The sequence below is a fragment of the Oncorhynchus mykiss genome, chromosome 16 (assembly GCF_013265735.2).
Source record: "Oncorhynchus mykiss isolate Arlee chromosome 16, USDA_OmykA_1.1, whole genome shotgun sequence".
Lineage (NCBI taxonomy): Eukaryota > Metazoa > Chordata > Actinopteri > Salmoniformes > Salmonidae > Oncorhynchus > Oncorhynchus mykiss.
The window spans coordinates 52,241,594-52,267,670 of NC_048580.1; the positions used below are offsets into that span (position 1 = coordinate 52,241,594).

Sequence of the window (26,077 nt, forward strand, 5' to 3'; positions counted from 1 at the left end):
AAGCTATGGTTTGAATTTCTTTATTCATGTTGTTCTATTCACAAGGTTTTTTGTACATTCGTTATTAGCAATATAAAAACACTAAATACGTGCAGGTTTTAGTGTGATGATCACAGGTTATCATACAATAGAGCAATCCCATTAGTTTCATACATTTCAAATAAAAAAAGACAGCTAAACACAATACGAAGAATATATATAGATATAAAAACAAACGTAAAAACAATTTTATTTTCACAAGTAGTCAATCAAAAGAAGTAATCCACCATTGGCCAGCAATGTCCAACATTTAAATTACTGTTCATAAAGACAAACTTCACTTAACTCTGGATATGAATCCAAGATGCTTCATATTTCCTTTCCTCAATCAAATATTGACAAACCTTTCAAATACTTAAGTATCGCAATTGTACATTTCTCTAGAACATAATTTAACATTCTTACTTCCATTGAGCTCTCTAACTCCACTGCTTAGAAAACTAAGGGATAAGTACCAACAAAATAAAAGGGATATAAAATAGCGGAAGTCAGTTGAAACTAAAATGTAGGACATGGTTTCTCTGGCTTGAGGTGTTGGGTCTTTTCTGCATGGGATCTAGGCTACTACATTTAAATTATTTGTAACATTTCTAACCTGAGAAGCAAAATTCTGGGATGTCGGCTTCCCACGCCTACAGAAACAGTAGAATAGAGGCAAGACCACGTGGCACTTAAAATGCTCAAAGCAGAGAATGTTTAGTAATTACGCCTATTACTATAATGCAATTTGAGGACAGGGAACACACACATTGTGTATTCACAACCCAGCAAATTAATTTCACTGATTTTTAATCATGTTCGATTAGAAGCCAGCAGCAGTATAAGGCCACATTCAAGAGTAGTACTTTATTTGGTCAAAACAGGGCCTGAGGTCATTATCACCAATCAAATGAAGGTAATGAAAAAGGACGCGATTATTAGGAGCAACAGGCAATTAAACTGAAAGCCTCCAGAAACCTTCTCCTGATGATTGAAGTAAATTCCACAGTAACAGAGTGATCCTGAGACTCAAGATTTTTCACTTTAAAAAAATCTATGGTGAACAAAAAATTGATTGCAAAATTAAACAAACCATAACGACGACTTTTAAAAATGTTGATTGAAAATTTGACAAACACATTTACTGTTCAAGTAGATGTGTTTTTGTCAAATGTTCTGTGGAAATAGTTCAAAGTAGTCCTTGTGCAGAGTTGTATGGTTTGTTTAACTTTGCTATCACTGGTTTTTTGTTTGGCATACATTTTAAAGTCTTAGCATCACTCTGCCCTTGAGCAATTTCAGGATAGCCATGGCATTGGATAAATTCCCCTCTTGTCAACAGTAACACAAAAATCTTACTTTCACATAACATAATTAGCTACATTATCAAACAAATTAATGTGAGGATTTGCATTTAATTATGTGGGGGATACATTGTAAGGGGTAAATTGGATTAATGCAATGTCAAATCATATGAATAAAGTAGTGTAATCTCTAGTCAAACTGCTTTTTATTTATTTACTAATGCATATGGACTGGTTGTACTATAACTACTGGACTAAAAGCAATGGTCTGTCATTGCGCAACAGAGTCTCCAGAGCAATAAAACTACAGGTTGTGCAATAAAGTAGGGATGCACTGATGCCTCCACCTGTTGTAGAACATTGACATATCCCACATCTTGACCAGGCCACTTGCAACACATACAATGCAATGACAGACACTCCCCTCAAAGGATAGAGGTGTGTGCCAAATGACTAGAACAAACCACGCAAAATAAAAGCAAATATATCCCCTTTATAAATTGCATACAATTAGACTCGCATAACAAGTCGTGTTACAAATGAACAACTATTTGCTCCCATTTGTGCTTATATTTAAAAGCAGCACTGAACATGAACTTCGCACAGAACCCCAATGAACTTATCAATACCCTCAAATAAAATCACCACGGCTGAAACACAAAAGCAATGTGCAATCTCGCATTCAACAGCAAGTTACTCTCTCCTCTCATCCTTTTTGTTAAAAGTGTATCCATGCTAGGTTGAGACCATTCTCCGCTCTGATACTTTAATATTAACTTTGACCATCCAACCCGACATTACTAAAAGGTGGAAAACCCAATGGTAAACCAAGATGGCCGACCAAGGCAAGAGATGAGTGCTGTAACTAATAGTGTATGCCACTTCAAGTGACTGAAGAATAACTATCACAACCTTTGCATGGGAGAGAAGGGTTTTGTTTGAGGTATTTGACAACAGACAAACCTATAAAAGACTAAATCAATGTAGGTCTGGATTCATGGAGAGATGGGCAATGTACATTTGCGTAAGGATTGATAAAAATACAATACTATAATTCAATACTATACCGTGTTTTACATACGCACTAGACATGTAGTGTGTTGGTTAAGGTTCAAAAGAACCTCATATATGTGAGTGAACGTCTTATTCTATAACGAGTGCACCTCCTCCCCTGACGGCCGACTCAACGAGAAGAGGAAAGTCAAGCAGAACGTACATACATACATACATACATACATACATATAGGGCTGGCACAACTACTGTGTAATTGTGTAACTGACGATTACGGATGAAGACAATGATGAAAATAAAATAACAGTAAAAAATATGTATATATATATTTTTTACATTGAATGAGCCGACTGAAGACAGGACCACAGGCATTGTGCAGTTGAGTCCCTTTCAGAGGTAACATGGACTCTTTACAACATGATGAAACTTTGTTGCTCCTTGCTGAAAGAAGCAAGACGTTTTAGCAACAGTCTTTAGTTGCCTAGGCAATGACCCCATCTCTGCAGCAGCAGCACGTGCAGTAAGGAGCGAAGGAGAGGAGAAAATGAGTGTTTAAAAAAAAAATTATATAAAAAACATTTTGCTACTCAAACGATTAAAACAGTGACCAGTCATTTGCCTGACCAATAACCGTCATCCAAAATGCCATGACTGTCACAGCCCTACATACATATTTGTGAAGGCCAGGAGTGTGAACGGAGATTCAAACTGCTGTGTCTCGCAACATCCCATGAAGACACATCCTCATATGCTTAACTTACCGTATACTCTTCATAATGTAGACACAACAGAGAGTGCGTTTCCCTCTATCTATATGGCTGTTGTCATAATTATATGTAACAGGTTTGGTGTGAATTCCATTCAAACTCAGTCACCCAGTTGAAATTAAATTTGACAATTGAACAAATCCACATAGAAAATAATGGTATATTTTTTGCAGAATTGCAGAATTGCAGAATTGATAACATTTGAATGAAATTGACTACGACCATGTGTAGAGTAGGAATAGATAGGAGTGTTAGTGAAAGCCTGTCCATCCACCTGTCTGTCAGCACCAGGGCTCTCTCTGGGCACGTCCCCGGGCCAGGCTGTCACTTCTCTGCCAGGCACTCCTCATCAGAGCCAAGGCCTCGCCACAATGCTTCTGCACCGACGGCTCTGACACCCTCCTACGAGGCAGACACACCTGGATCACAAGAAAAGAGGGTTGAAAAGAAAGTGCGAGACAAAGAGAGCAAGAGAGGGACAGAGACACAGGGAAATCATGTTATTGAGCTGATCCTTTTTTACTGTTATCCTTGCCTGTCTCAAACCCCTTCCTCTTCGATCCTTCTCTCCCTTACCTGGAAAATGTCTCTCCAGGCACTCTCTAGCGCCTCCAGCAGGCGGTCTCTCTCCTCACATCCGCTGAAGTACAACACCCAGGGAGGCAGGAACTGAGCCCTGTCCACTGCAAACTCCTATATACAGAGATAATAATAATAATATAATAATTATGGCAAGAGCAATACAGACAAAGGCAATGCTACCAAATACTAATTGAGTGTATGTAAACTTCTGACCCACTGGGAATGTGATGAAAGAAATTAAAGCTGAAATAAATCTTTGACATTTCATTCTTAAAATAAAGTGGTGATCCTAACTGAGCTAAGACAGGGAATTTTTACTAGGATTAAATGTCAGGAATTGTGAAAAACAGTTTAAATGTATTTGGCTAAGGTGTATGTATGTATTCTCGGCCCTCACTAGCATGAAAACTAAATACAGGCACAGACTGTGTGCGGAAAATTAAATAAGACTGAGACTATCTCCAATACAACCCAACATTGCAAAGTTATGAGCATCATTTCAAGCACACCCTTCTCATTAACCTGTGGTGAGTTATTCACAATTTTCGATTAACAAATAAGGTTTTATATGGAAGATGGTTAAATAAAGAGCAAAATTATTGATTATTATTATATTATTATTTGTGCCCTGGTCCTATAAGAGCTTGTGACTTCACACGAGCCGAATTGTGACAAAAACTCAGTGTGTGTGTGTGGGGCAGGCTTACAATGATGGCAAAAAAACAACATTTGAAAGTGTGCTGACCCTGGTGCTAGAGGGGGTAGACAGCTGGAGGTTGAACGTTTGAAGGGGTACGGGACTACAAACAAAGTTTGGGAACCACTGATCTACAAGATTCTTCATATAATTAAAATGCTTTTATAGTGGTGGCATGTTCAATAGAACAAATTCAATTTTAATTGAGACAAAGAGAAAAGACTAGAGGGCACAGGCAAGTGAGGACAAGGCAGGCGTGAAGGGACTCACAACAACACAGTATTCTTTGTCGTCCTCCAGACTGACAGCAGTGACATCAGAGAGATCAGCTCCGCCCAGCGAGCGGAAGAAGCTAGTCTGGCAGTCCTGGTGGCATGTCAGCAGCTTCCTGTCTGTCACCACCAGGCAACAAGGAATACACGGTGTGGGGGCCACGCCCTGGGGGATCACCTGAAGACAGAAGGGAGGTTTAAAGAATAAAAACAGCTATGGTGGGGGGTGATATAGGGAAACCAGTCTAATTTATTGATAAAATACAGATATACTTAACCTATGTACTTCAGAGCTACTGTTAAAACGACAGGTTTTTTTCTGGACCAAAATCTGGCTTAGGTGGTGGGCATGGCAGGGTTGTGGCCAATGATGCAGTTTTAGATGCCCTCCTGTTGGCTGCAAAATGTATCTTTTAAAGCAAATTTCCTGCAATTTTTCAGATCTTTCCATGGGGCCGAGAGAAAATGTGCTATTTTAAAGCTAATTTCCTGCAATTCTACAAATTTTGCCATGGCTTATGCTATCCCGAGTGACTCAACATAAAATCAATGACAAAAATATTGTTCGTTCTCAAAGATCTTTTTGAAAAAGTATATTAGGTCCATTATGATTTCGACATACTTTATATCGTTTTAATCGTTTAAGTTTACACTGAAAACCTTTTTCTATCCCGGAAATGTTTATATAAAAAAAGATTGGACATAGACGGTACAAAAACAACAACAATTCTATGTAGAAAAACCATGAACTAAATGAAAACAAACATATTTCTGATTTAAAAATCAGAGAAAGATCCCTTGTCTGCAGTGAATCTTTGATTGAACCTGGAGGAACTGAACTCAATGTTGGGAGATAGGGAATGACATGGTGTGGGACAGTTCATGCAAAAATATGTTTTTAATCTAGTAGGGTTTTCTTCCCCTCATGGCTATAGCATGGCAAAATCTGCATGGTCAGCCATGCTCACTCTCATTATTCTCACGGTGCAGTGTGCATGTGTGTCAGAGTGCAGCGTGTGTGTGTATGCCCTCACCCCTTTGGAGACAGACTGGCAGAGCACCAGCATCCAGTCGGCCATGTCTCCCTCATTATCGGCGCTCAGCTCCAGAGGAGGCCGCTCTGTCAGGATCACCTGGAAGGCATGAGGCTGCTCTGTGCTGTTGGAGCGCCGGCAACCTCCACAGTACTCACCCCTGAGAGAGCGAGGAAGGGTGGGAGAGAGCACACAGAAGATGGTCAAACAATGAAAATAGGAAAAGTCAATAGCCTACTATTTACAAAAAATATATATATTTTCATAGCGATAGATACCCGACTATGGGTATCGACTATGGGTCATCAAATTATGACTTTGGAAAATTCAGCAAAATAAGTGCAATCACCTACGTTTGAACCCAGTGCATTTGTCCAAACAACTTGATCCATAAAAGCGCTAGGCACAGATCCATTCCCTTGTGGAAATAATCCCTTCATAAACAGACACAACACACATGTTGGAGGATGAGCAGTAACACGGCGTGCATGCCTTACCCCATAGTGATGGACATTAGTGGTGTCCCATCAGTCTTCTCTGTATACTGGTAGAGAACCCCTTTGCTGAACAAGGACAAGAGGAACACATACTGAAATATATTTAAGCAATAAGGCTCAAGGGGGTGTGGTATATGGACAATATACTACGGCTAAGCTGTTAGCCCCCCAAACCCATGAGGTGCCTTATTACCATCTTAAAAAGGTTACCAATGTAATTAGAACAGTAAATAAGTAGTTTTGCTTCATACCCGTGGTATATGGCCTCATATACCATGGCTTTCAGCCAATCAGCATCCAGGGCTTGAACAACCCAGTTTATAATCTTGCTTTGAGCACAATGAAATGTGCAAATGTATAATTATATTATTACATTGAATATTGCAGTTACATTAAAATAAGAACAGGAATGTGTTACTGTAGCTGTGCTTCAACCTGTTCAAGTAAAGTTACACATTACATTCTATAACAAACGTAATAGAAGGCAGATATATCAGTAACACTTCCTGGAAAACGCATCCAGGTACAATGCTTTATTACTTGTTATAAGCAATTCCGAGCCTGTATGATGTCTTATTATATGGGTTTATTAAAGGTGCAATATGTAGCTTTATGGGCAACCCAACCAAATTCACACAGAAATGTGAGTTATAGATCCGTCATTCTCATTGAAAGTCTTATAAGCGATAGATCTGTTTTATGGGTGTTATGTTTATGCTTACCGTCCTTAACTTTTGTTTTTGCGTCTTTTTTTACTTTCGATTTTGTACACTAGCTTCAAACAGCTAAAGATACAATATTTTTGGTTATTGAAAATATATTACACAGAGGTTTAGACGTTACAATGATTCTCTACACTGCTTGTTTCATCACATAAACAGAAATTAGGCAATCAGTTTAGAACTTTAGCAACCAGGCAATGGCAGAGTGATTTCAGCATATTGTTCCTCTAAAAGCCTATGACTGCCAATACATACCTCAGTACGAGGTAACAGCTCTTCCACAGCTCCTTGCCCAGGTAGGTGGTGCATGCTCTGTAGAGTAGGGGGCCCTCTTTAGTGCTGGACGAGTCCCCAGCGCCCACCAGGGCTGTCTGGGTGGCCAGAGTCACATCCATGGGGTCCTCCCAGTGAATCAAAGAATACAGGCGAATGATCACTTGAGATACCTACACAGACACAACGCATCATTACACAAGTGTATCCCTTGTCTATTACACATTGTTGTACATGTGTTGAGCATACTGATTGAGTTGGTGATGTCTGTGGCTAGTCATAGCTATGCCTATAACCACTCCATCAGATCCATGATTGATGAGAGTTAAGTGTGTATTGTAATGTGATTCCAATCAAAATAAGACTTCATTTCATGAGAGCATAAAATCAGTATACAGGCATTCTTTCAAAATGAAATGTCTTTATTTGTATATTTTAGAAATGAAGGATGTGTGCAGGCCCAGCTAAGTGAGACAGCAAAAATTGGTGGTCCTCACCTCACAGTGGGACTCCTGGGAGACAAACTTGGTGAGGGCCAGTTTCTCCATGGTGGCGTCAGTCAGCACAGAGGGGTAGGGGGGCTCCCTGCACCCCTTTATCATGGCCGACGTCAGGGCTGCCAAAAAACATCTGGGGAAGAGAGAGAAAGAAAGAAAAAAGAGGATGGTGGGTTAGAAGAGAGGGGGAGGGATAAAGAGTAACTTATTCTGCTTCTCTTCTCCTTCATTCGTACTGATATGGAAACATAAGCGAGAGCATGCCAACTAGGAAGTTGCTTTCCACAGTCCAGTCCTTTAGAATTAGCACAGATGGAGGAAAGGAGATGGGGAGAGGAAGCCATTTTAGACTGTGGAGATGACGCCAGGGAGAAGGAGGGAGAGCAGATTAGAGGAGGCACTCACACAGTAAGCGATGAGTCGGCCGTGTCCAGGAGGAACTGCCGTCTTCTGTTGGTGCACACCAGCAGGAATGTCTGCTGGTCCAAGCCCACCTGAGAGACGGACAGGGACAATAACACAGCACAACTTAGTGGACTGGACATTGACAATAATTTCCTTCTTGTCGTTTTCCCTTCTTCTGTCCATCAGCTTTTTAGGTGGAGGCAATGTGCAATATAAAAGTAATCTTTTCATTTTTTTAGACTTCCAGTCACTTCCCCAGAGTCAGTTCATCGGACTCTGGGGAAGTAAATAAAAGGCCCTCATAGCCAAAATCCCAAAGTATCCCTTCAAGGCATCTTTCATGCACTTCCCTCATACAGTCCAAAGTACTTCATAAAATGATATGGTGGCATCAACACTATTTGGAAAATGAAACTCATTACAAGACTCTAGTCCATAAACTAAGCGTTGGGATTTTACTTTTGGTAAATTGCTACCGCTGCACATATGTCTATGAAGGATCTACTACAATTTGCATTTGAACATTTGAATGACAGAAAGTCACAGTCAACAGTTTTCAAATTGGTTGCAAGATTGCCGGCCATCTTGGAATTCCCATAAACAATGACTGGAACAACGCGAATCTAGTAAACTCATCATGAACCATCTGACCTCATGAACATTGTGACACTGTGACCCTGAAGCTAAACATTGACCAAGACAACCCTAAAGCTAAAACTTGAAGAAAAAGTATTGTGTCCTTGCAGCCATTCGACATTACAAGAAACAATTCACAGACAATCCTGACACTAGACAACATATCCCAGCAGTATAGACAACTTACAGAGACAAAGTCCAACTCATTGTAAGAGATGGCATCCTCTACTGTATAGGGCTTTTCCGCTGCACCTGAAAGAGCAAGAGAGAGAGAGAGTGTTTAAGTGTGGGATGAACAGACAGACAGCTACAGTGCATTCGGAAAGTATTCAGACCCCTTGACTTTTTCCACATCTTGTTACGTTACAGCCTAATTCTAAAATTGATTACAATACCCCATAATGACAAAGCAAAAACTACTGAAATATCACATTTACACAAGTCAGAGCAAAATATTTATATTTAATGGCTGCCTTTTGACATTGCTTGTCACGCTCTGTCCTATCTATCTACAGTGCATTTGGAAAGTACTCAGTACTTTGTTGCAATTACAGCCTTGAGTGTTCTTGGCACACCTGTATTTGGGAAGTTTCTCCCATTCTTCTCTGCAGATCCTCTCAAGCTGTGTCAGGTTTCATGGGGAGCGTTGCTGCACAGCCATCTTCAGTTCTCTCCAGAGATGTTAGATCAGGTTCAAGTGTGGGCTCAGGCTGGGCCACTCAAGGACAATAAGAGACTTGTCCCGAAGCCACTCCTGCGTTGTCTTGGATGTGTGCTTAGGGTCGTTGTCTTGTTGGAAGGAACCTTTGCCCCAGCCTGAGGTCCTGAGCGCTCTGGAACAGGTTTTCATTAAGGAGCTCTCTGTATTTGCTCTGTTCATCTTTCCCTCAACCCTGACTAGTCTCCCAGTCCCTGCCGCTGAAAAACATCCCCACAGCATGATGCTGCCACCACAATTCTTCACCCTAGGGATGATGCCAGGTTTCCTCTAGACGTGATGCTTGGCATTCAGGCCAAAGAGTTTAATCTTGGTTTCATCAGACCAGAGAATCTTGTTTCTCATGGTCTGAGGGTCTTTTAAGTGCCTTTTGGCAAACTCCAAGTGGGCTGTCAGGTGTCTTTTACTGAGGAGTGGCTTCCATCTGGCCACTCTACCATAAAGGCCTGACTGGTGGAGTGCTGCAGATGGTTGTCCTTCTGGAAGATTCTCCCATCTCCACAGAGGAACTCTGGAGCTCTGTCAGAGTAACCATTGGGTTCTTGGTCACCTCCCTGAACAAGGTCTTTCTCCCCGATTGGTCAGTATGGCTGGGCCGCCAGCTCTAGCCAGTGTCTTGGTGTTTCCAAACATCTTCAATTTAAGAATGATGGTCACTGTGTTTTTGGGGACCTTCAATCGTGTAGAAATGTTTTGGTACCCTTCCCCAGATCTGTCCCTCAACAGAATCCTGTCTTGAAGCTCTACGGACAATTCCTTTGACCTCATGGCTTGGTTTTTGCTCTGACATGCACTGTCAAAAGTGGGAACTTAAATAGACAGGTGTGCCTTCCCAAATCATGTCCAATCAATTAAATTTACCACAGGTGGACTCCAATCAAGTTGTAGAAACACCAAGGATGATCAATGGAAACAGGATGCACCTGAACTCAATTTTGAGTCTCATAGCAAAGGGTCTGAATACTTGTGTAAATAAGGTATTTCTGTTTCTTATTTTTAATACATTCTGCAAATTTTCTAAAAAACGTTTTTCATTATGGGGTATTGTGTAGATTGATGAGAAAAAAAATGTATTTAATCAATTTTAGAATAAGGCTGTAATGTCACAAAATGTGTAAAAGTCAAGTGGTCTGAATAGTTTCCATATGCACTGTAGATAGATAGGATAGAGCATGACAAGCAAAGTCAAAGGCAGCCATTAAATATAAATGTAATGACCATCACACAAAGACAGAGAGACAGAGAGAGCGAGAGATAGATAGAAACAGTAAGAAAGAGAGTATCTGAGAGCGTGATGAGCAGTAAACCCTCACCTTTCCTCAGCAGGTAGATGTAACAGTCAGTCAGCAGCAGGTAGAGAGGCTGCAAGTCCCCCTCCATGTGACCCGTGCTCATCCTCACCATCTGGGAACAGACAGAACTAAACACTCAGGACTGCACCGCTCCCGAGTGGCACAGCGGTCTAAGGCACTGCATCTCAGTGCTAGAGGCGTCACTGCAGACCCTGGTTCGAATCCAGGCTGTATCACAACCGGCCATGATTGGGAGTCCCATAGGGTGGCGCACAACTGGCCCAGCGTCATCCGGGTTAGGGTTTGGCCGTCATTGTAAACAATAATTTGTTCTTAACCGACTTGCCTAGTTAAAAAAAGGTTCATATAAACTCTAAATATACACTGCAAAGCATACTAATAGTACTTGTTTATTCACCAATACATTTGAATAATTTTTCCCCAGTTATGTATTCAGAATGGACATGGTTGTGGCAGCGTCCCGATTCTCAATGCTTCTCCTAGTGTGCACACTCCCTTTTAAGGATTTAAATGCTTTGGATTGGAGGGAAGCATCTAATATTGTTAAATCCATGACAGGGAGGGTTTAAATCCAATGATAAATGCTCAAATTATCATAATGTATGCCCCCCCCCCCCCAACATAATATACCACAGTGAAACAGAGGCTTACCTTGAAGAGCTGCTCCTCATTCTCTCTGAAGACGTGGATCATGAGCAGCAGCAGGTGATTGTTGTCCACCCTGAAACGGCCACACAGAATCAGCACACCACTGTGGCTAAAGTATTGCCAAAAAAGATATACTTAAAAAGGTCCATTGTGTAATTTGGTGTGCGACCTGACTGATTTCAGATAGAAATGTGAATTATACATCTTTCATTATGATTGCTTCCCCTCCTCCGTAAGTTTCATTTTACTCATATCAGCTTCATACAGCAATATTATAAAACTATATTTCTGGTTATTAAAAATGTTTTTCTTAGCGGTTTAGATGGTACAATGATTCTCTACACTATACATTGCTTGTTATGTCACAACCTGAAATCAGACGGACATTAAAACATTTTAGAAACCAGAAATCTAAATTCGAAACCAGAAAGCTATATTTGACATATTGCACCATGAAAAAAAAGGTTTCATTCATGGTTCACCTAAAATTGTGTTAAGTAACCCTCAACTCACTTAAATTCTGCAGGATGAGAGTTTTCCGTTGGACTGAGCCTGTCCTCTTCCGTCTCCTCTTCAGTTTCTCCAGCAGCCAATCCATTCTCAACCATTACTGCCTCATCCTTTTCCTCCTCATCATGCTCTTCCTCCTCTAGGGAGGGGTCCTGTCCTGGCGGTGCCTCTGCCTCAACTTCATGGCCACCAAGAAGAGCCTGTGACTGGCCATGCCCTGCAGTGTCATGGTGGCCACTACGCAGGGCAGCAGCATCTGGACTGTGGGGGGTAAAGCAGTAAAAGTCTGCAGGAGCCGGGGGGGCCTGCAGGAAGTTGGGACTCGGGGCCAGAGCAGGGCGCAGCAGGGGGGGGTCCCTGGCTTCCGGGTCAGGCGGCTCACCCATCGAATCCCCTCGAAAGGGCTGCTGCCCCGGGGGCTGCGGGTTGGCTTCAAGGCTGGTGGAGGAGGGCCTTCTGGGGAGGGAACTCTGCTGGGTTTTCACCCCCTCCTCTTCTTCTTCTTCCTCTCCAGCTGGTCGCCCCCAGGTCTTCTCCCCATCCAGAGCACCGTTGAGCCGGTCCATGACGTCACGTAGGGGCTGGCCAACGCTGTCCATGGAGGTGTCTGTCATCTCCGGCAGCCGCAGGAGGCCCTCTGACTCTTCCTCCTCCCCTGTCTCCCTCCTGCTGCTCCTCCTCGCCGTCTCGGCCCCCCCTGAGCCCTGCGGCAACCCCACAGTGGGGCTCCAGGTGTCTCCTTCTGGTCCCTCACATCCAGCCGGGGCTCTATTGTCTGCCTCCGCCTGCTCGAAGGCCACATTGTTCTGGTCACCGCTCACTGTGGAGCTTTTCACGCTACAGCGCTTCTTGGATGGCTTCCTTCGTCTGGCCATCCTGGTGGAAAAGAAACAACCACGTCATAATGGGTAGTTCATGTGTACTCTTCCTGGGCCCATTGTATAAATTAACAAATCACATTTTCCAAGCCATAGAGCTACAAGGCTTGCTGACCTGTATGTGTGTGCCAATAAAACAAATCAAATATTTATTTGTCACATGAGCCAAATACAACCTGACAGTGAAATTTGGGATGCACTGATATGGCATTTTTAGCCGATACGCATATTTTCCTTGCCCCCCAAAAAGCGATACCAATAACAGATATGAAAGATTTTTGCGGCCTTTTAAGCATTCTAGTACAGTTAAAAAGTTCTCACACACACAGCGGACTAAGGCACTGCATCTCAGGGAAAAAAGCTCACTACAGTCCCTGGTTCGAATCCAGACTGTATCACATCCGGCCGTGGTTGGGAGTCTCGTAGGTCGGCGCACAATTGGCCCAGCATCGTCCGGGTTTGGCCAGGGTAGGCCGTCATTGTAAATAAGAAATTGTTCTTAACTGACTCGCCTAGTTAAATAAAAAAGGTCATAAACACACACACACACACACACACACACACACACACACACACACACAAGCATGGTGGCGACACAGTAGAGGCTTAGAGAGAATGGCACCGAATCGCTTGTTCACAGCCTCGAGTACTTTGTAAGTTTTAACCCCACGGTCTGTGTCGGCAGTTTTGTTGAGCAGACGTTTAAATGCCACGACAGAGGGTATCACGTCTGCTGCATACGTAGTTGATCAGCTTATTTCTCGAGTCAGGTGTTTGGAGCTAGGAGTATGTGTTACGGTTTTCTTCTATCGAAAGAGAGGCGGACCAACATGCAGCGTGGTAATTTTGATACATGTTTAATAACGAATAAACACGAACAATTCAAAACAAGAAACGTAACGCGAAAACCGAAACAGCCTATACTGGTGCAAACTAACACAGAGACAGGAACAATCACCCACGAAACACTCAAAGAATATGGCTGCCTAAATATGGTTCCCAATCAGAGACAACGATAAACACCTGCCTCTGATTGAGAACCACTCCAGACAGCCATAGACTATACTAGATAACCCTACTATAATACAATCCCAATACCTACAAAAAAAATAAAAAAGATAAAACACACCACATAATAAACCCATGGCCTGACCAAAATAATAATAAGACTAGGGCGTGACAGAACCCCCCCCCCCCCCCCAAGGTGCGGACTCCCGGCCGCACACCTAAATCCATAGGGGAGGGTCCGGGTGGGCGTCTGTCCACGGTGGCGGCTCCGGCGCGGGACGTGGACCCCACTCCAACAAAGTCTTAGTCCCCTTGTATCGCGTCCTTTGATTGGCGACCCTCGCCGCCGACCTTGGCCTAGTAACCCTCACCAAGGTCCCCACTGGACTGAGGGGCAGCTCGGGACTGAGGGGCAGCTCGGCACTGAGGGGCAGCTCGGCACTGAGGGGCAGCTCGGCACTGAGGGGCAGCTCGGCACTGAGAGGAAGCTCGGCACTGAGAGGAAGCTCGGCACTGAGAGGAAGCTCGGCACTGAGAGGAAGCTCGGCAATGAGAGGAAGCTCGGCAATGATAGGAAGCTCGGCAATGAGAGGAAGCTCGGCAATGAGAGGAAGCTCAGGCAGGTAAATGGCACTGGCAGATCCTGGCTGACTGGCAGTTCTGGTAGATTCTGGCTGACTGGCGGATCCTGGCTGAATGGTGGATCCTAGCGGATCTGGAAGATCCTGGCTGACTGGCGGATCCTGGCAGACCGGCGGCTCTGGCTGCTCCATGCTGACCGGCGGCTCTGGCTGCTCCATGCTGACCGGCGGCTCTGGCTGCTCCATGCTGACCGGCGGCTCTGGCAGCTCCATGCTGACCGGCGGCTCTGGCTGCTCCATGCTGACCGGCGGCTCTGGCTGCTCCATGCTGACCGGCGGCTCTGGCTGCTCCATGCTGACCGGCGGCTCTGGCTGCTCCATGCTGACCGGCGGCTTCTTGCAGACTGGCAGCACTGGCGGCTTCTTGCAGACTGGCAGCACTGGCGGCTTCTTGCAGACTGGCAGCACTGGCGGCTTCTTGCAGACTGGCAGCACTGGCGGCTTCTTGCAGACTGGCAGCACTGGCGGCTTCTTGCAGACTGGCAGCTCTTTGCAGACTGGCAGCTCTGGCGGCTCCTTGCAGACTGGCAGCTCTGGCAGCTCCTTGCAGACTGGCAGCTCCTTGCAGACTGGCAGCTCCTTGCAGACTGGCAGCTCTGGCTGCTCCTTACAGACTGACAGCTCTGGCTGCTCCTTACAGACTGACAGCGCTGAACAGGCAGGAGACTCCAGCAGCGCTGGAGAGGAGGAAGGCTCAGGCAGCGCTAAACAGGCGGGAGACTCCGGCAGCGCTGGAGAGGAGAAAGGCTCTGACAGCGCTAAACAGGCGGGAGACTCCGGCAGCGCTGGAGAGGAGGAAGGCTCCGACAGCGCTAAACAGGCATGAGACTCCGACAGCGCTGGAGAGGAGGAAGGCTCTGGCAGCGCTGGACAGGCGAGGCGCACTGTAGGCCTGATGCGTGGTGCTGGCACTGGTGGTACTGGGCCGAGGACACGCACAGGAAGCCTGGTGCGGGGAGCTGCCACCGGAGGGTTGATGCGTGGAGGTGGTACTGGATTGACCGGAGCGTGCAGGCGCACTGGAGCTCTTGAGCACCGAGCCTGCCCAACCTTACCTGGCTCGATGCCCACTCTAGCCCGGCCGATACGAGGAGCTGGTATGTAACGCACCGGGCTATGCACCCGCACTGGAGACACCGTGCGCACCACAGCATAACACGGTGCCTGCCCGGTCTCTCTAGCCCCCCGGTAAGCACAGGAAGTTTGCGCAGGTCTCCTACCTGGCGTAGCCATACTCCCTGTGAGCCTCCCCCAAGAAACAAACATACAGTCAATAACAGAGTAGAAAAATAAGTCTATATACAATGTGAGCAAATGAGGTGAGATAAGGTAAAGGCAAAAAAAAAAGCCACGGTGGCGAAGTAAATACAATATAGCAAGTAAAACACTGGAATGGTAGATTTGCAGTGGAAACATGTGCAAAGTAGAGATAGAAATAATGGGGGTGCAAAGGAGCAAAATAAATAAATAAATACAGTAGGGGGAGAGGTAGTTGTTTGGGCTAAATTATAGATGGGCTATGTACAGGTGCAGTAATCTGTGAGCTGCTCTGACAGCTGGTGCTTAAAGCTAGTGAGAGAGATAAGTGTTTCCAGTTTCAGAGATTTGTGTAGTTCGTTCCAGTCATTGGCAGCAGAGGACTGGAAGGAGAGGCGGCCAAAGGAAGAATTGGTTTTGGGGGTGACCAGAGAGATATACCTGCTGGAGTGCGTGCTACAGGTGGGTGCTGCTATGGTGACCAGCGAGCTGAGATAAGGGGGGACTTTACCTAGCAGGGTCTTGTAGATGACATGGAGCCAGTGGGTTTGGCGACGAGTATGAAGCAAGGGCCAGCCAACGAGAGCGTACAGGTCGCAGTGGTGGGTAGTATATGGGGCTTTGGTGACAAAACTGACGGCACTGTGATAGACTGTATCCAATTTATTGAGTAGGGTATTGGAGGCTATTTGCTAAATGACATCGCCGAAGTCGAGGATCGGTAGGATGGTCAGTTTTACAAGGGTATGTTTGGCAGCCAATTCTAGTTTTAACTTTGGATTGGAGATGTTTGATGTGAGTCTGGAAGGAGAGTTTACAGTCTAACCAGACACCTAGGTATTTGTAGTTATCCACATATTCTAAGTCAGAACCGCCCAGAGTAGTGATGTTGGATGGGCAGGCAGGTGCAGGCAGCAATCGGTTTGAAGAGCATGCATTTAGTTTTAACTTGTATTTAAGAGCAATTGGAGGCCACGGAAGGAGAGTTGTATGGCATTGAAGCTCGTCTGGAGGGTTGTTAACACAGTGTCCAAAGAAGGGCCAGAAGTAAACAGAATGGTGTCGTCTGCTTAGAGGTGGATCAGAGAATCACCAGCAGCAAGAGCGACATCATTGATGTATACAGAGAAGAGAGTCGGTCCAAGAATTGAACCCAGACGCACCCCCATAGAGACTGCCAGAGGCCCGGACAACAGGCCCTACGATTTGACACACTGAACTCTATCAGAGAAGTAGTTGGTGAACCAGGCGAGGCAATCATTTGAGAAACCAAGGCTATCGAGTCTGCCGATGAGGATGTGGTGATTGACAGAGTCGAAAGCCTTGGCCAGATCAATGAATACAGCTGCACAGTATTGTTTTTTATCGATGGCGATTAAGATATCGTTTAGGACCTTGGGCGTGGCTGAGGTGCACCCATGACCAGCTCTGAAACCAGATTGCATAGCGGAGAAGGTATGGTGGGATTGGAAATGGTCGGTAATCTGTTTGTTGACTTGGCTTTCGAAGACCTTAGAAAGGCAGGGTAGGATATATATACAGTGGGGCAAAAAAGTATTTAGTCAGCCACCAATTGTGCAAGTTCTCCCACTTAAAAAGATGAGAGGCCTGTAATTTTCATCATAGGTACACTTCAACTATGACAGACAAAATGAGAAAACATTTTTTAAGGAATGTATTTGCAAATTATGGTGAAAAATAAGTATTTGGTCACCTACAAACAAGCAAAATTTCTGGCTCTCACAGACCTTCTTTAAGAGGCTCCCCTGTCCTCCACTCGTTACCTGTATTAATGGCACCTGTTTGAACTTGTTATCAGTATAAAAGACACCTGTCCACAACCTCAAACAGTCACACTCCAAACTCCACTATGTACCGGTGCCCGACCAGTCGACGAAAGCCAACATCATCCACGACAGAGAACGGTTGATTGTCAAGGGCAATGAATTCCATTATCTTTGCGTTAAATGGAATTCGACTTTGAGTTGTCTCGCTGAAATGTTCTTATTCTTTCAAATGACTGCTCAACTTGAACTTCTTTAGTTGTTGGAAGTGTGTGCTTAGTATTTCTCTGCTTTTGTTCTGTGTAGCCCTGTACTTTTTGTGGCGTCATTAGGTCATCTACCTACGCTGTATAGGGATGCACGTCAGCTTTGACATCGGGTCGATGCCGATGTTGCCATTTTTAGCTAATATCTTCCGATTCCGATATGCTCACCGATAAATCGTGCATCCCTAAGTGAAATGCTTACTTACAAGCCTTAACCAACAATGCAGTTAAGAAAAATAAGTGTTAAGAAAGTATTTACTAAAATAAACTGAAGTAAAAAGAAAATGGAAAAATAACAAATAATTAAAGAGCAACAGTAGCAAGGCTATATACAGGGGGTACCGGTACAGAGTCAATGTGTGGGGGCACAGGTTGTTTGAGGTAATATGTAGGTAGAGGTAAAGTGAAAATGCATAGCTAATAAACAGAGAGTAGTAGCAGCGTACAAATGGGGAGGGAACAATGCAAATAGTCTGGGTTGCCATTTGATTAGCTGTTTAGGAGTCTTATGGCTTAGGGGTAGAAGCTTTTTGGACCTAGACTTGGCGCTCTGGTACCGCTTGCCATGCGGTACCTGACTAGGGTGGCTGGAGGCTTTGGCAATTTTTAGAGCCTTCCTCTGACACCGCCTGGTATAAAGGTCCTGGATGACAGGAAGCTTGGCCCGAGTAATGCACTGTGCGTACGCATTACCCTCTGCAGTGCATTCCGGTCGGAAGCCGAGCAGTTGCCATACCAGACAGTGATGCAACCATGCTCTCGATGGTGCAGCTGTAGAACTTTTTGAGGATTTGAGGACCCATGCCACATCTTTTCAGTCTCAGTCTCCTGAGGAGGAATAGGTGTTGTCGTGCCCTCTTCTCGACTGTCTTGGTATATTTGGACCATGATAGTTCATTGGTGATGTGGACACCAAGGAACTTGAAGATCTCAACCTACTCCACTACAGCCATGTCAATGAGAATGAGGACGTGCTCAGTTCTCCTTTTCCTGTAGTCCACAATCATCTCCTTTGTCTTGATCACGTTGAGGGAGAGGTTTTTATCCTGGCACCACACTGCCAGGTCTCTGACCTCCTCCCTATAGGCTGTCTCATCGTTGTCGGTGATCAGGCCTACCACTGTCGTGTCGGCTGCAAACTTGGTGTTGGGAGTCGTGCTTGGCCATGCAATTATGGGTGAACAGGGAGTACAGGGGGACACTGAGCACGCACCCCTGATGGGCCTCTGTGTTGAGGATCGTGTACTGATGTGGTGTACTCCTCAATGTCATCGGAAGAATCCCAGAACATATTCCTAGTCTGTGCTAGCAAAACAGTCCTGTAGTTTAGCATCTGCATCATTTGACCACTTCTGTATTAAGTGAGTCACTGGTACTTCTTGTTTTAGTTATTGCTTGTAAATAGGTTTCAGGAGGATATAATTATGGTCAGATTTGCTAAATGGAGGGCGAGGGAGAGCTTTGTACGCGTCTCTGTGTGTGGAGTAATGGTGGTCTAGAGTTTTTTTATTTTTCTCTGGTTGCACATGTAACATGCTGGTAGAAATTAGGTAAAACTGATTTTAGTTTCCCTGCATTAAAGTCCCTGGCCACTAGGAGCGCCGCCTCTGGATTAGAATTTTCTTGTTTGCTTATGGCCTTATACAGCTTGTTGAGTGTGGTCTTAGTGCCAGCAACAGTTTATGGTGGTAAATAGACAGCTACGAAAAATATAGATGAACTGTTAAATGAAACAGTGTGGTCTACAGTAAATAGTGTGGTCTACAGCTTATCATGACATACTCTACCTCAGGCGAGCAAAACCTCGAGACTTCTTTAATATTAAGTACTTGGTACTTCGTGCACCAGCTGTTATTTACAAATAGACACTGACCACCACCCCTTGTCTTACCGGAGGCAGCTGTTCTATCTTGCCGATGTACTGAAAACCCAGCTAGATGTATGTTATCTATGTCGTCGTTCAGCCACGACTGAAACATAAGTTATTACAGTTTTTAATGTCCCGTTGGTAGGATAGTCTTGATTGGAGCTCATCCAATTTATTTTTAAATGATTGCACGTTGGCTAATAGTGGGTAGGGGTGCCTTGTAAGGATCCAACGTTTAGTTGATAATCCGCCTCTAATGACAAGGCACCCCGACCTACGTCCCCGATATTTCCGTCTCTTCTTCATGCGAATGACAGGGATTTGGGCCTTGTCGGGTGTCCGAGGGCTTTGTTGATCTGATAACTTTAGCTTACAGACATCGAGATTAAGTGATAATGTGCCAATTGGATTCAACAACTCCAAGCTCTGTGTTGAGGCTGAGAAAAGTATGGGTAACATAAAAGGATAACCACCTAACTAGGCTAATTCCCATGTAGTTTAAGCCACAGAGGCTAATGTTCGGGGTGTGTGCTGTACCTGATAACCTCTAGCTCGTTGCTGATGCTCTCCATGTCGTCCCTGGTGTCGTGGTGGCAGCTGGCTGTGTGGACGGGTGTAATGTCAGCCGAGGTGTTGGTGTCCGAGTACTCGTTGAAGGGGTTGTGTCTGAAGGTGGGGCTGCGGGGCGGTGGCGGCGGCGTTCCCCTCACTGTGATGACGGCAGCGGCTGCCCGGAGAATCACAGAATCACTGAAGACCGTCTGAGGGTCTGAGGCATTTGAGCGAGGACAGCTGACTGGGTCGGTGAGGTCACCCTCTATGGAGGGACACACACACAGTCAAATGAATAGACGAACAGTCACACGTACAGTATGCCACAGGCTACTGAACACACTCTGGGTGTAAATGAATGAGAATAGATACTGGTGCTTTGGCTGGGACAGGGGTGAGAAGGTCACACAGGCAGAAAGACAGACATAAGCGACAAAGGCCTTGGCTAAACCATCCTACCATAGCTTACTGTACAATATAGTTGATAAAGCATACATAAGGGCACAAGTGTTTATTAAATTGATTTAGGATGTTTCATTATCTGTTCAAATTAGGTGCCTAATTGATATTGTTGAAGTCAATCAATGCAACATACCAGGACTTGCTTGGAGAAATTATACTTAAATTAAACTAGTTAGCCTATGTCAAGTGAATGAATGCAGTGCCACATGCTAATGTTGGTGACAAAAGCTATAAAGGCTGGGTTAAACCTAGACCAAATACATGCATTCCAATGTTTCCACAAAGAGAAAGAGAGAATATTCCACATATATGCCAGTAGATACCAGACAGAGTGAGTACCATTTCATTAGGCAATGCAGCTCTCATTAGTAATATTCCACATCAATGCTGCATTAGCTTTAGGATCACATCTTCAAAGAGAAACATGTTGCGTGATTCATTAAAACATGATCGTCAACGTCTAACAATTCACCAGTGCATAGACATTTCTACTTAGAAAATAACTTACCTGGCCATAAATCGTATTAAATGTTGGCAATAGTGCCACATCATAATTTATTGCATAAAGTTGAGCACAAAATGCCCCTAAAATTATATATACATAAAAAATGTTAACATCTAGGCATCATTATGATATTCCTCCTGTTGTACTCTACAAATGTAATGATATTTGCCAGCAGCATACCACCCTGCATACCACTGCTGGCTTGCTTCTGAAGCTAAGCAGGGTTGGTCCTGGATGGGAGACCAGATGCTGCTGGAAGTGGTGTTGGAGGGCCAGTAGGAGGCACTCTTTCCTCTGGTCTAAAAAAAATATATCCCAATACCCCAGGGCAGGGATTGGGGACACTGCCCTGTGTAGGGTGCCGTCTTTTGGATGGGACGTTAAACGGGTGTCCTGACTCTCTGAGGTCATTAAAGATCCCATGGCACTTATCGTAAGAGTAGGGGTGTTAACCCCAGTGTCCTGGCTAAATTCCCAATCTGGCCCTCAAACCATCACGGTCACCTAATAATCCCCAGCTTACAATTGGCTCATTCATCCCCCTCCTCTCCCCTGTAACTATTCCCCAGGTCGTTGCTGCAAATGAGAACGTGTTCTCAGTCAACTTACCTGGTAAAATAACGGAAAAATAAATATTAAGGAGTGATGCTTGATTCAGTAGTGTCTTCAAAGAGAAGTGTAAAAGCATTACCAATCCATTTAGCCTACTTCCCAAGAAACTAGCAGTAGATTAATCAAAAGCCCTTTGATTCCTTTCTCTACCATTCCCTCTTAGCATTAGCTAGCTGCTTGTTCTTTATCAGTATTGATATTGCAATTAAGATACTCCAATTAAACCACTGGCTACACAAACACACAGAGGACCAGCATGCATTCAGCACACACAGTGGGATGGCGGACATGCATGATGCTGTGAGACGGGCAAGGGGGTGGCAGGAGAGGTGAGGACGGAGACAGAGAGGGAGGGAGGATAGGGGACGGGTAACCATGTCCCACCTTCCCAGTCTGCACTTGGCTGCAACACGGGGAAGATGTCACCGAAATCATAATCTAAAAAAGGAGGGATAAGACTCAACATTAGAACAGGAAGGCCTGAGAGAGAAGAGACAATGGCACACACTGAAAACATGACATATGAGAGAAATATGATACACATATGATGATAACAGACACAGGTATGGCAAGGCAGACAGAAAACTACAATTAAAAAAAATTAAGACTCGATGGTTTGTGGAAAGTGATGAGAGATACTGTATGAGAACATTCACACCATACTGTGTTGGGTGCTCAATGAAAATCCCTTCAATGTGAGCACTAGACTATTATTTCTACGTAATAACCCATGAACGGGTTAACCTGATCGATCCAACATCAGCTTCAACACCCCATTACTCGACACACCGGCCTATGAATTAGGCTAATGGACCGCATAACACGGAGTGGGTGGAGACTGAAACCAAGGTAGAGAAAGAGAAAGCAAGAAAGAGAAAGCAAGAAAGAGGAAGGTGGAGCCCCTGACCTTCACTGGACGGGGCGATGGCGCTGTCATCCCATTCCAGGTTGGTGGAGGTGAAAGAGTGCAGGGACAGGCTGTCTGAGCTTGGGAGACGCTCCTCAAAGTCCAGAAGGTTATGGGGCTTGTAGTACTCCGGCATGTAGGGGGCCACGTCCAAGTAGGGGACATCCTAACACCCAGAAAACAAAACAATGGAGGTTTGAGAGTGTTGTTGATATTACATTATACATGTCTCTTTATTGACTGAATTATTTATTGGGTTTTACGCACCAACCATGTACTCTGTTTACATTCTTTGGTTAAGCCAAGTTGTACCTTCTTTTGTTACAATAAAGCCTGAACATTGAACTGTTGGACTTTTGTAAATTAGGGGTATTGATGTGAATTCTAATGGTTTCAAACAACGGTTTAATACTGACCAACTCCAGATCAAAGCGAATGAACTCCAGTCCCGACACCAAAGTGAGAAAGAGCGTGAGGTGATCATGGCTGCATACCAATGCATTTCTGGGGGAGAGATTCAAAGCAAATGGTGTATTTACAATAAGGAGACTAGCTACACGCATTAGTCAAAAGGAATAATATGATGCTCTTTAGGTCAGAAGACTCACTTGAAGTAATACTTCTGCAGCAATCCTTGGTTCTCTTGGAAGAGACGGAGGTAGCTTTCTAAGGAGCTCTCACTCAGTGCTAGGTATAACCAGGCACGACCTGCACAGAAACACAACAGAAAAATAATTGCTCAGTACGAGGGACATGGGTATAAGTAGATCATTTTTACAAGCACCCTCTATTCTTTCTTTCCTGTCTGAACTTGCAAATAAGTCAAACAAGTATACCTACAAAGAAACCCCTCTGTAAAAAGAGAAACAAACATGTGCAAACCACAGTGGTAATTACTGTAATCCTGACCTCAAATAACAGCAGTCTTGTGCTACATTTCTGGCATGTGACACAAGAGGAACTTACATTTGCCAAACCACTAACAAATGTCATTCACATTATGACAGTAAATGGGAGTGTATGAATTTATTTACAGAAATGGCATGTATTCGTGTTTACTACTATGAAATGTTTGTCTCTTAAGTTGCCCACAAGACTGATGTGAATGTGTGCGTAAGATGTGGTGAAAATTATTGTGTTCTTACTTCGCCCAAGGTTGGTTGCTATGTGCTGGAGCTCGTCTATCTGCCGGACCGCTTCCCTGCGGGTGAAGTGTAGAACCAGGACCCAATAACCTGAGGAGATATCCTGCAGCCTGCAATGCACAAAACAGGAGAGTTGAAGAACATAGTTCAAAACGTACAATCACAGACAATGTCAGAGTTAGGATGTATCAAAGTACTGAGAAGATTGGTCTCTCTCAGTCTCCTTACCCATAGAGCAGTGCATGGTCGAGGTGCTCACACAGCCGCTGTAGGACCCGGTCGTGATTCCGAATGGCTGGGGTTTCATCTTCACAGGCAGCAAAGTAACTCTGCAACTGCAGTCAGTGCACAAAACAGGTGGAACTGATTGATGTGAGTAGGCCCACAGCCAAACTAGAAATATGGTGATTTCTTCCCTAGTCATGAGACCCTGAGAGGAGTACGCCATGCATCAAATATTGACAGCTGACAAGCATGATTGTGCAACGTCTGTCTGAGGATACAGTATAGGCTTTGATGGAAGTATGGAGCCTGAAATTGGTTAAATGCTACAGTATATCTGATCCCCTAAATGGTATTACCATGACTAACTTAAATTAATCAGACTTTTGTGCGTCACCTCAGAAATGACCAGTTAAACAGCACTGACTGAATATACTGGAATGTAGAAATGTAATAAATTCCAGTCCCCTGATGGTAACGTGACCACGAGACAGACTGGGGACAGGAATTAACCAAATATAGGCAGAAGATGATTTGAATATCATATCAGGCAAGGTCTATAAAGCAGTGGTAGTCTGGCACAGCACAAATACTTTGGAAGGAAGGGACTCAATGTTACCACACTGCACAGGTTTATGCAAAGGGTGAATGTCAACATTCAAACAGGGTTCAGCCTAATTTATGAAGACACCTAGAAGTCAAATACTGAATGTAAATGTTTTCACAGTACTCATGTTAATCTGAAGCAAGTTTATTGAAATGTGTTTGGAAAATTAGCAACAATATGTTGTCCTTCAAATAGACCTAGCTAGCTACCCAAGGGTTGCTGATTCGACCATGACAAAGAATTTTAAAAGCAAGTTTATTACGTGACAGTATCGATATGCGGCATAGTTTTCACCAGACATTGAATGTCTCGACCAACCAATACAATACTAGTGACGTTAGCTAGTAAACAAAACACCCATGTTGATATACTTAATCCATATTTGTTAGCTAACTAAACAATGTTCAAGGACCTTACAGTCATCAACTGTTTTCTTTCATGAACCAGGCCTACTTATCCTAGCATGCGTTTATTTTTACGCCTGCTACGTAACTTAGGGTAATACTCATGTTTAGTCTTCAAACAAGTTAGCTAATCATGCTAGCATGAAGAATGTGTGCTTACGAGACATAATATCAAACTTACCTTCTTGACAGACAAAGAAATGTTTTCCAATATTCGGTCCTTGACTTTAAGTTGATCCATCACTGGTCTCCTTGGCTGCCTGCAGCTGTCAGCTGATTCACAGAAGTCTCGATGTGGTCTGTTGATGTTCTCAAAGCTAGACAACTGATAGCTAAGCTAGCTAGCCATTATTATTTAATGCTGGTACAGTAATTGGCTAGCACACAACATAAACCATCAAGCAAGCAGCTGGCTAGGTAACGATAACGTTACCGTATTAACGTTTCCGTAGTTAAACTAGCACACAAGACAGTGGCAAGTGCTAGCTACTAACGTTGACTAGTTTCCTAGCTGACGTTAGCTAGCTACGGTCTCAATACTAGCCTCGGAAACGCTTCGAATGACTATTCAACTAAACTGGCTAACAAGTTAGCTTGCTAGCTATCTAGCCAACGCGTTACCTTAGCGCTAGAGAATGAATCTCCCGCTGTCATAGGTTGCGTACAGTTTCGGTGTAGCTAGCTACCCAGTATTTTAATATCAGAATTGTCCTTTAATATATACACTTCTTCAAACTTACTTTTACTTTAGATAAACTTATCATTGTGAAATTGCGAGACCATGAGCAAGTTCAGGCCCAATGTTTAGTCTAGTGGAGGAATAAGTTCTTGACAATGATAAGCTCAGCAGCTAGCGATTCCAAGTTCTACGTCACTAACCGCCTGTCAATGAGCTCGTGACACACCAACAAAATTGTTGTAGACAGATGTGGGAACGGATATATTTTCGCAAAAAAATGTAATATATGTTCTGCCCTGTCCTGCTACAGGATATGTTATCGACTAATGTCATGTCAACATTTTATTGTAGCTTTCAAGGACTTGTTTAACTTTCT

General features: G+C 44.1%; 1 protein-coding gene across 3 annotated transcripts; it reads right to left on the reverse strand.

Annotated features, from left to right (window-relative positions):
- Positions 1-4: 4 nt before the first annotated feature.
- plekhm2 (pleckstrin homology domain containing, family M (with RUN domain) member 2) lies at positions 5-25,942 on the reverse strand. 3 transcript variants are annotated; one of them, XM_021566373.2, is made up of 21 exons: positions 25,204-25,942; positions 24,018-24,124; positions 23,790-23,899; positions 23,253-23,352; positions 23,061-23,148; positions 22,645-22,810; positions 22,122-22,175; positions 20,144-20,423; positions 11,909-12,781; positions 11,399-11,468; positions 10,748-10,838; positions 8,904-8,968; positions 8,081-8,169; positions 7,676-7,808; positions 7,161-7,351; positions 6,184-6,249; positions 5,687-5,846; positions 4,651-4,830; positions 3,678-3,794; positions 3,376-3,520; positions 5-2,834 (listed from the first exon to the last, which is right to left on the reverse strand). In XM_021566373.2, exons 1-20 carry the CDS (start codon positions 25,261-25,263, stop codon positions 3,383-3,385), a joined length of 3,138 nt encoding a protein of 1,045 aa, XP_021422048.2. In that variant the 5' UTR covers positions 25,264-25,942; the 3' UTR covers positions 5-2,834; positions 3,376-3,382. The 3 variants fall into 3 exon arrangements, with proteins under 3 accessions (XP_021422048.2, XP_021422047.2, XP_021422049.2); XM_021566372.2 differs by having other exon boundaries at positions 5-3,520; XM_021566374.2 differs by lacking the exon at positions 22,122-22,175 and having other exon boundaries at positions 5-3,520.
- Between the last annotated feature and the right edge of the window lie 135 nt (positions 25,943-26,077).

What these genes read in the sequence shown, in the direction of transcription:
- plekhm2 (XM_021566373.2), bottom strand. Translation starts at nt 25,263, where the DNA reads ATGGATCAACTTAAAGTCAAGGACCGAATATTGGAAAACATTTCTTTG. An exon ending in ATGAGGAGCAGCTCTTCAAG is followed by an intron (nt 10,839 to 11,398) that starts GTAAGCCTCTGT and finishes GTCTGTTCCCAG; the next exon opens with ATGGTGAGGATGAGCACGGG. An exon ending in GCCGACTCATCGCTTACTGT is followed by an intron (nt 7,809 to 8,080) that starts GTGAGTGCCTCC and finishes TCTCTTCCCCAG; the next exon opens with ATGTTTTTTGGCAGCCCTGA.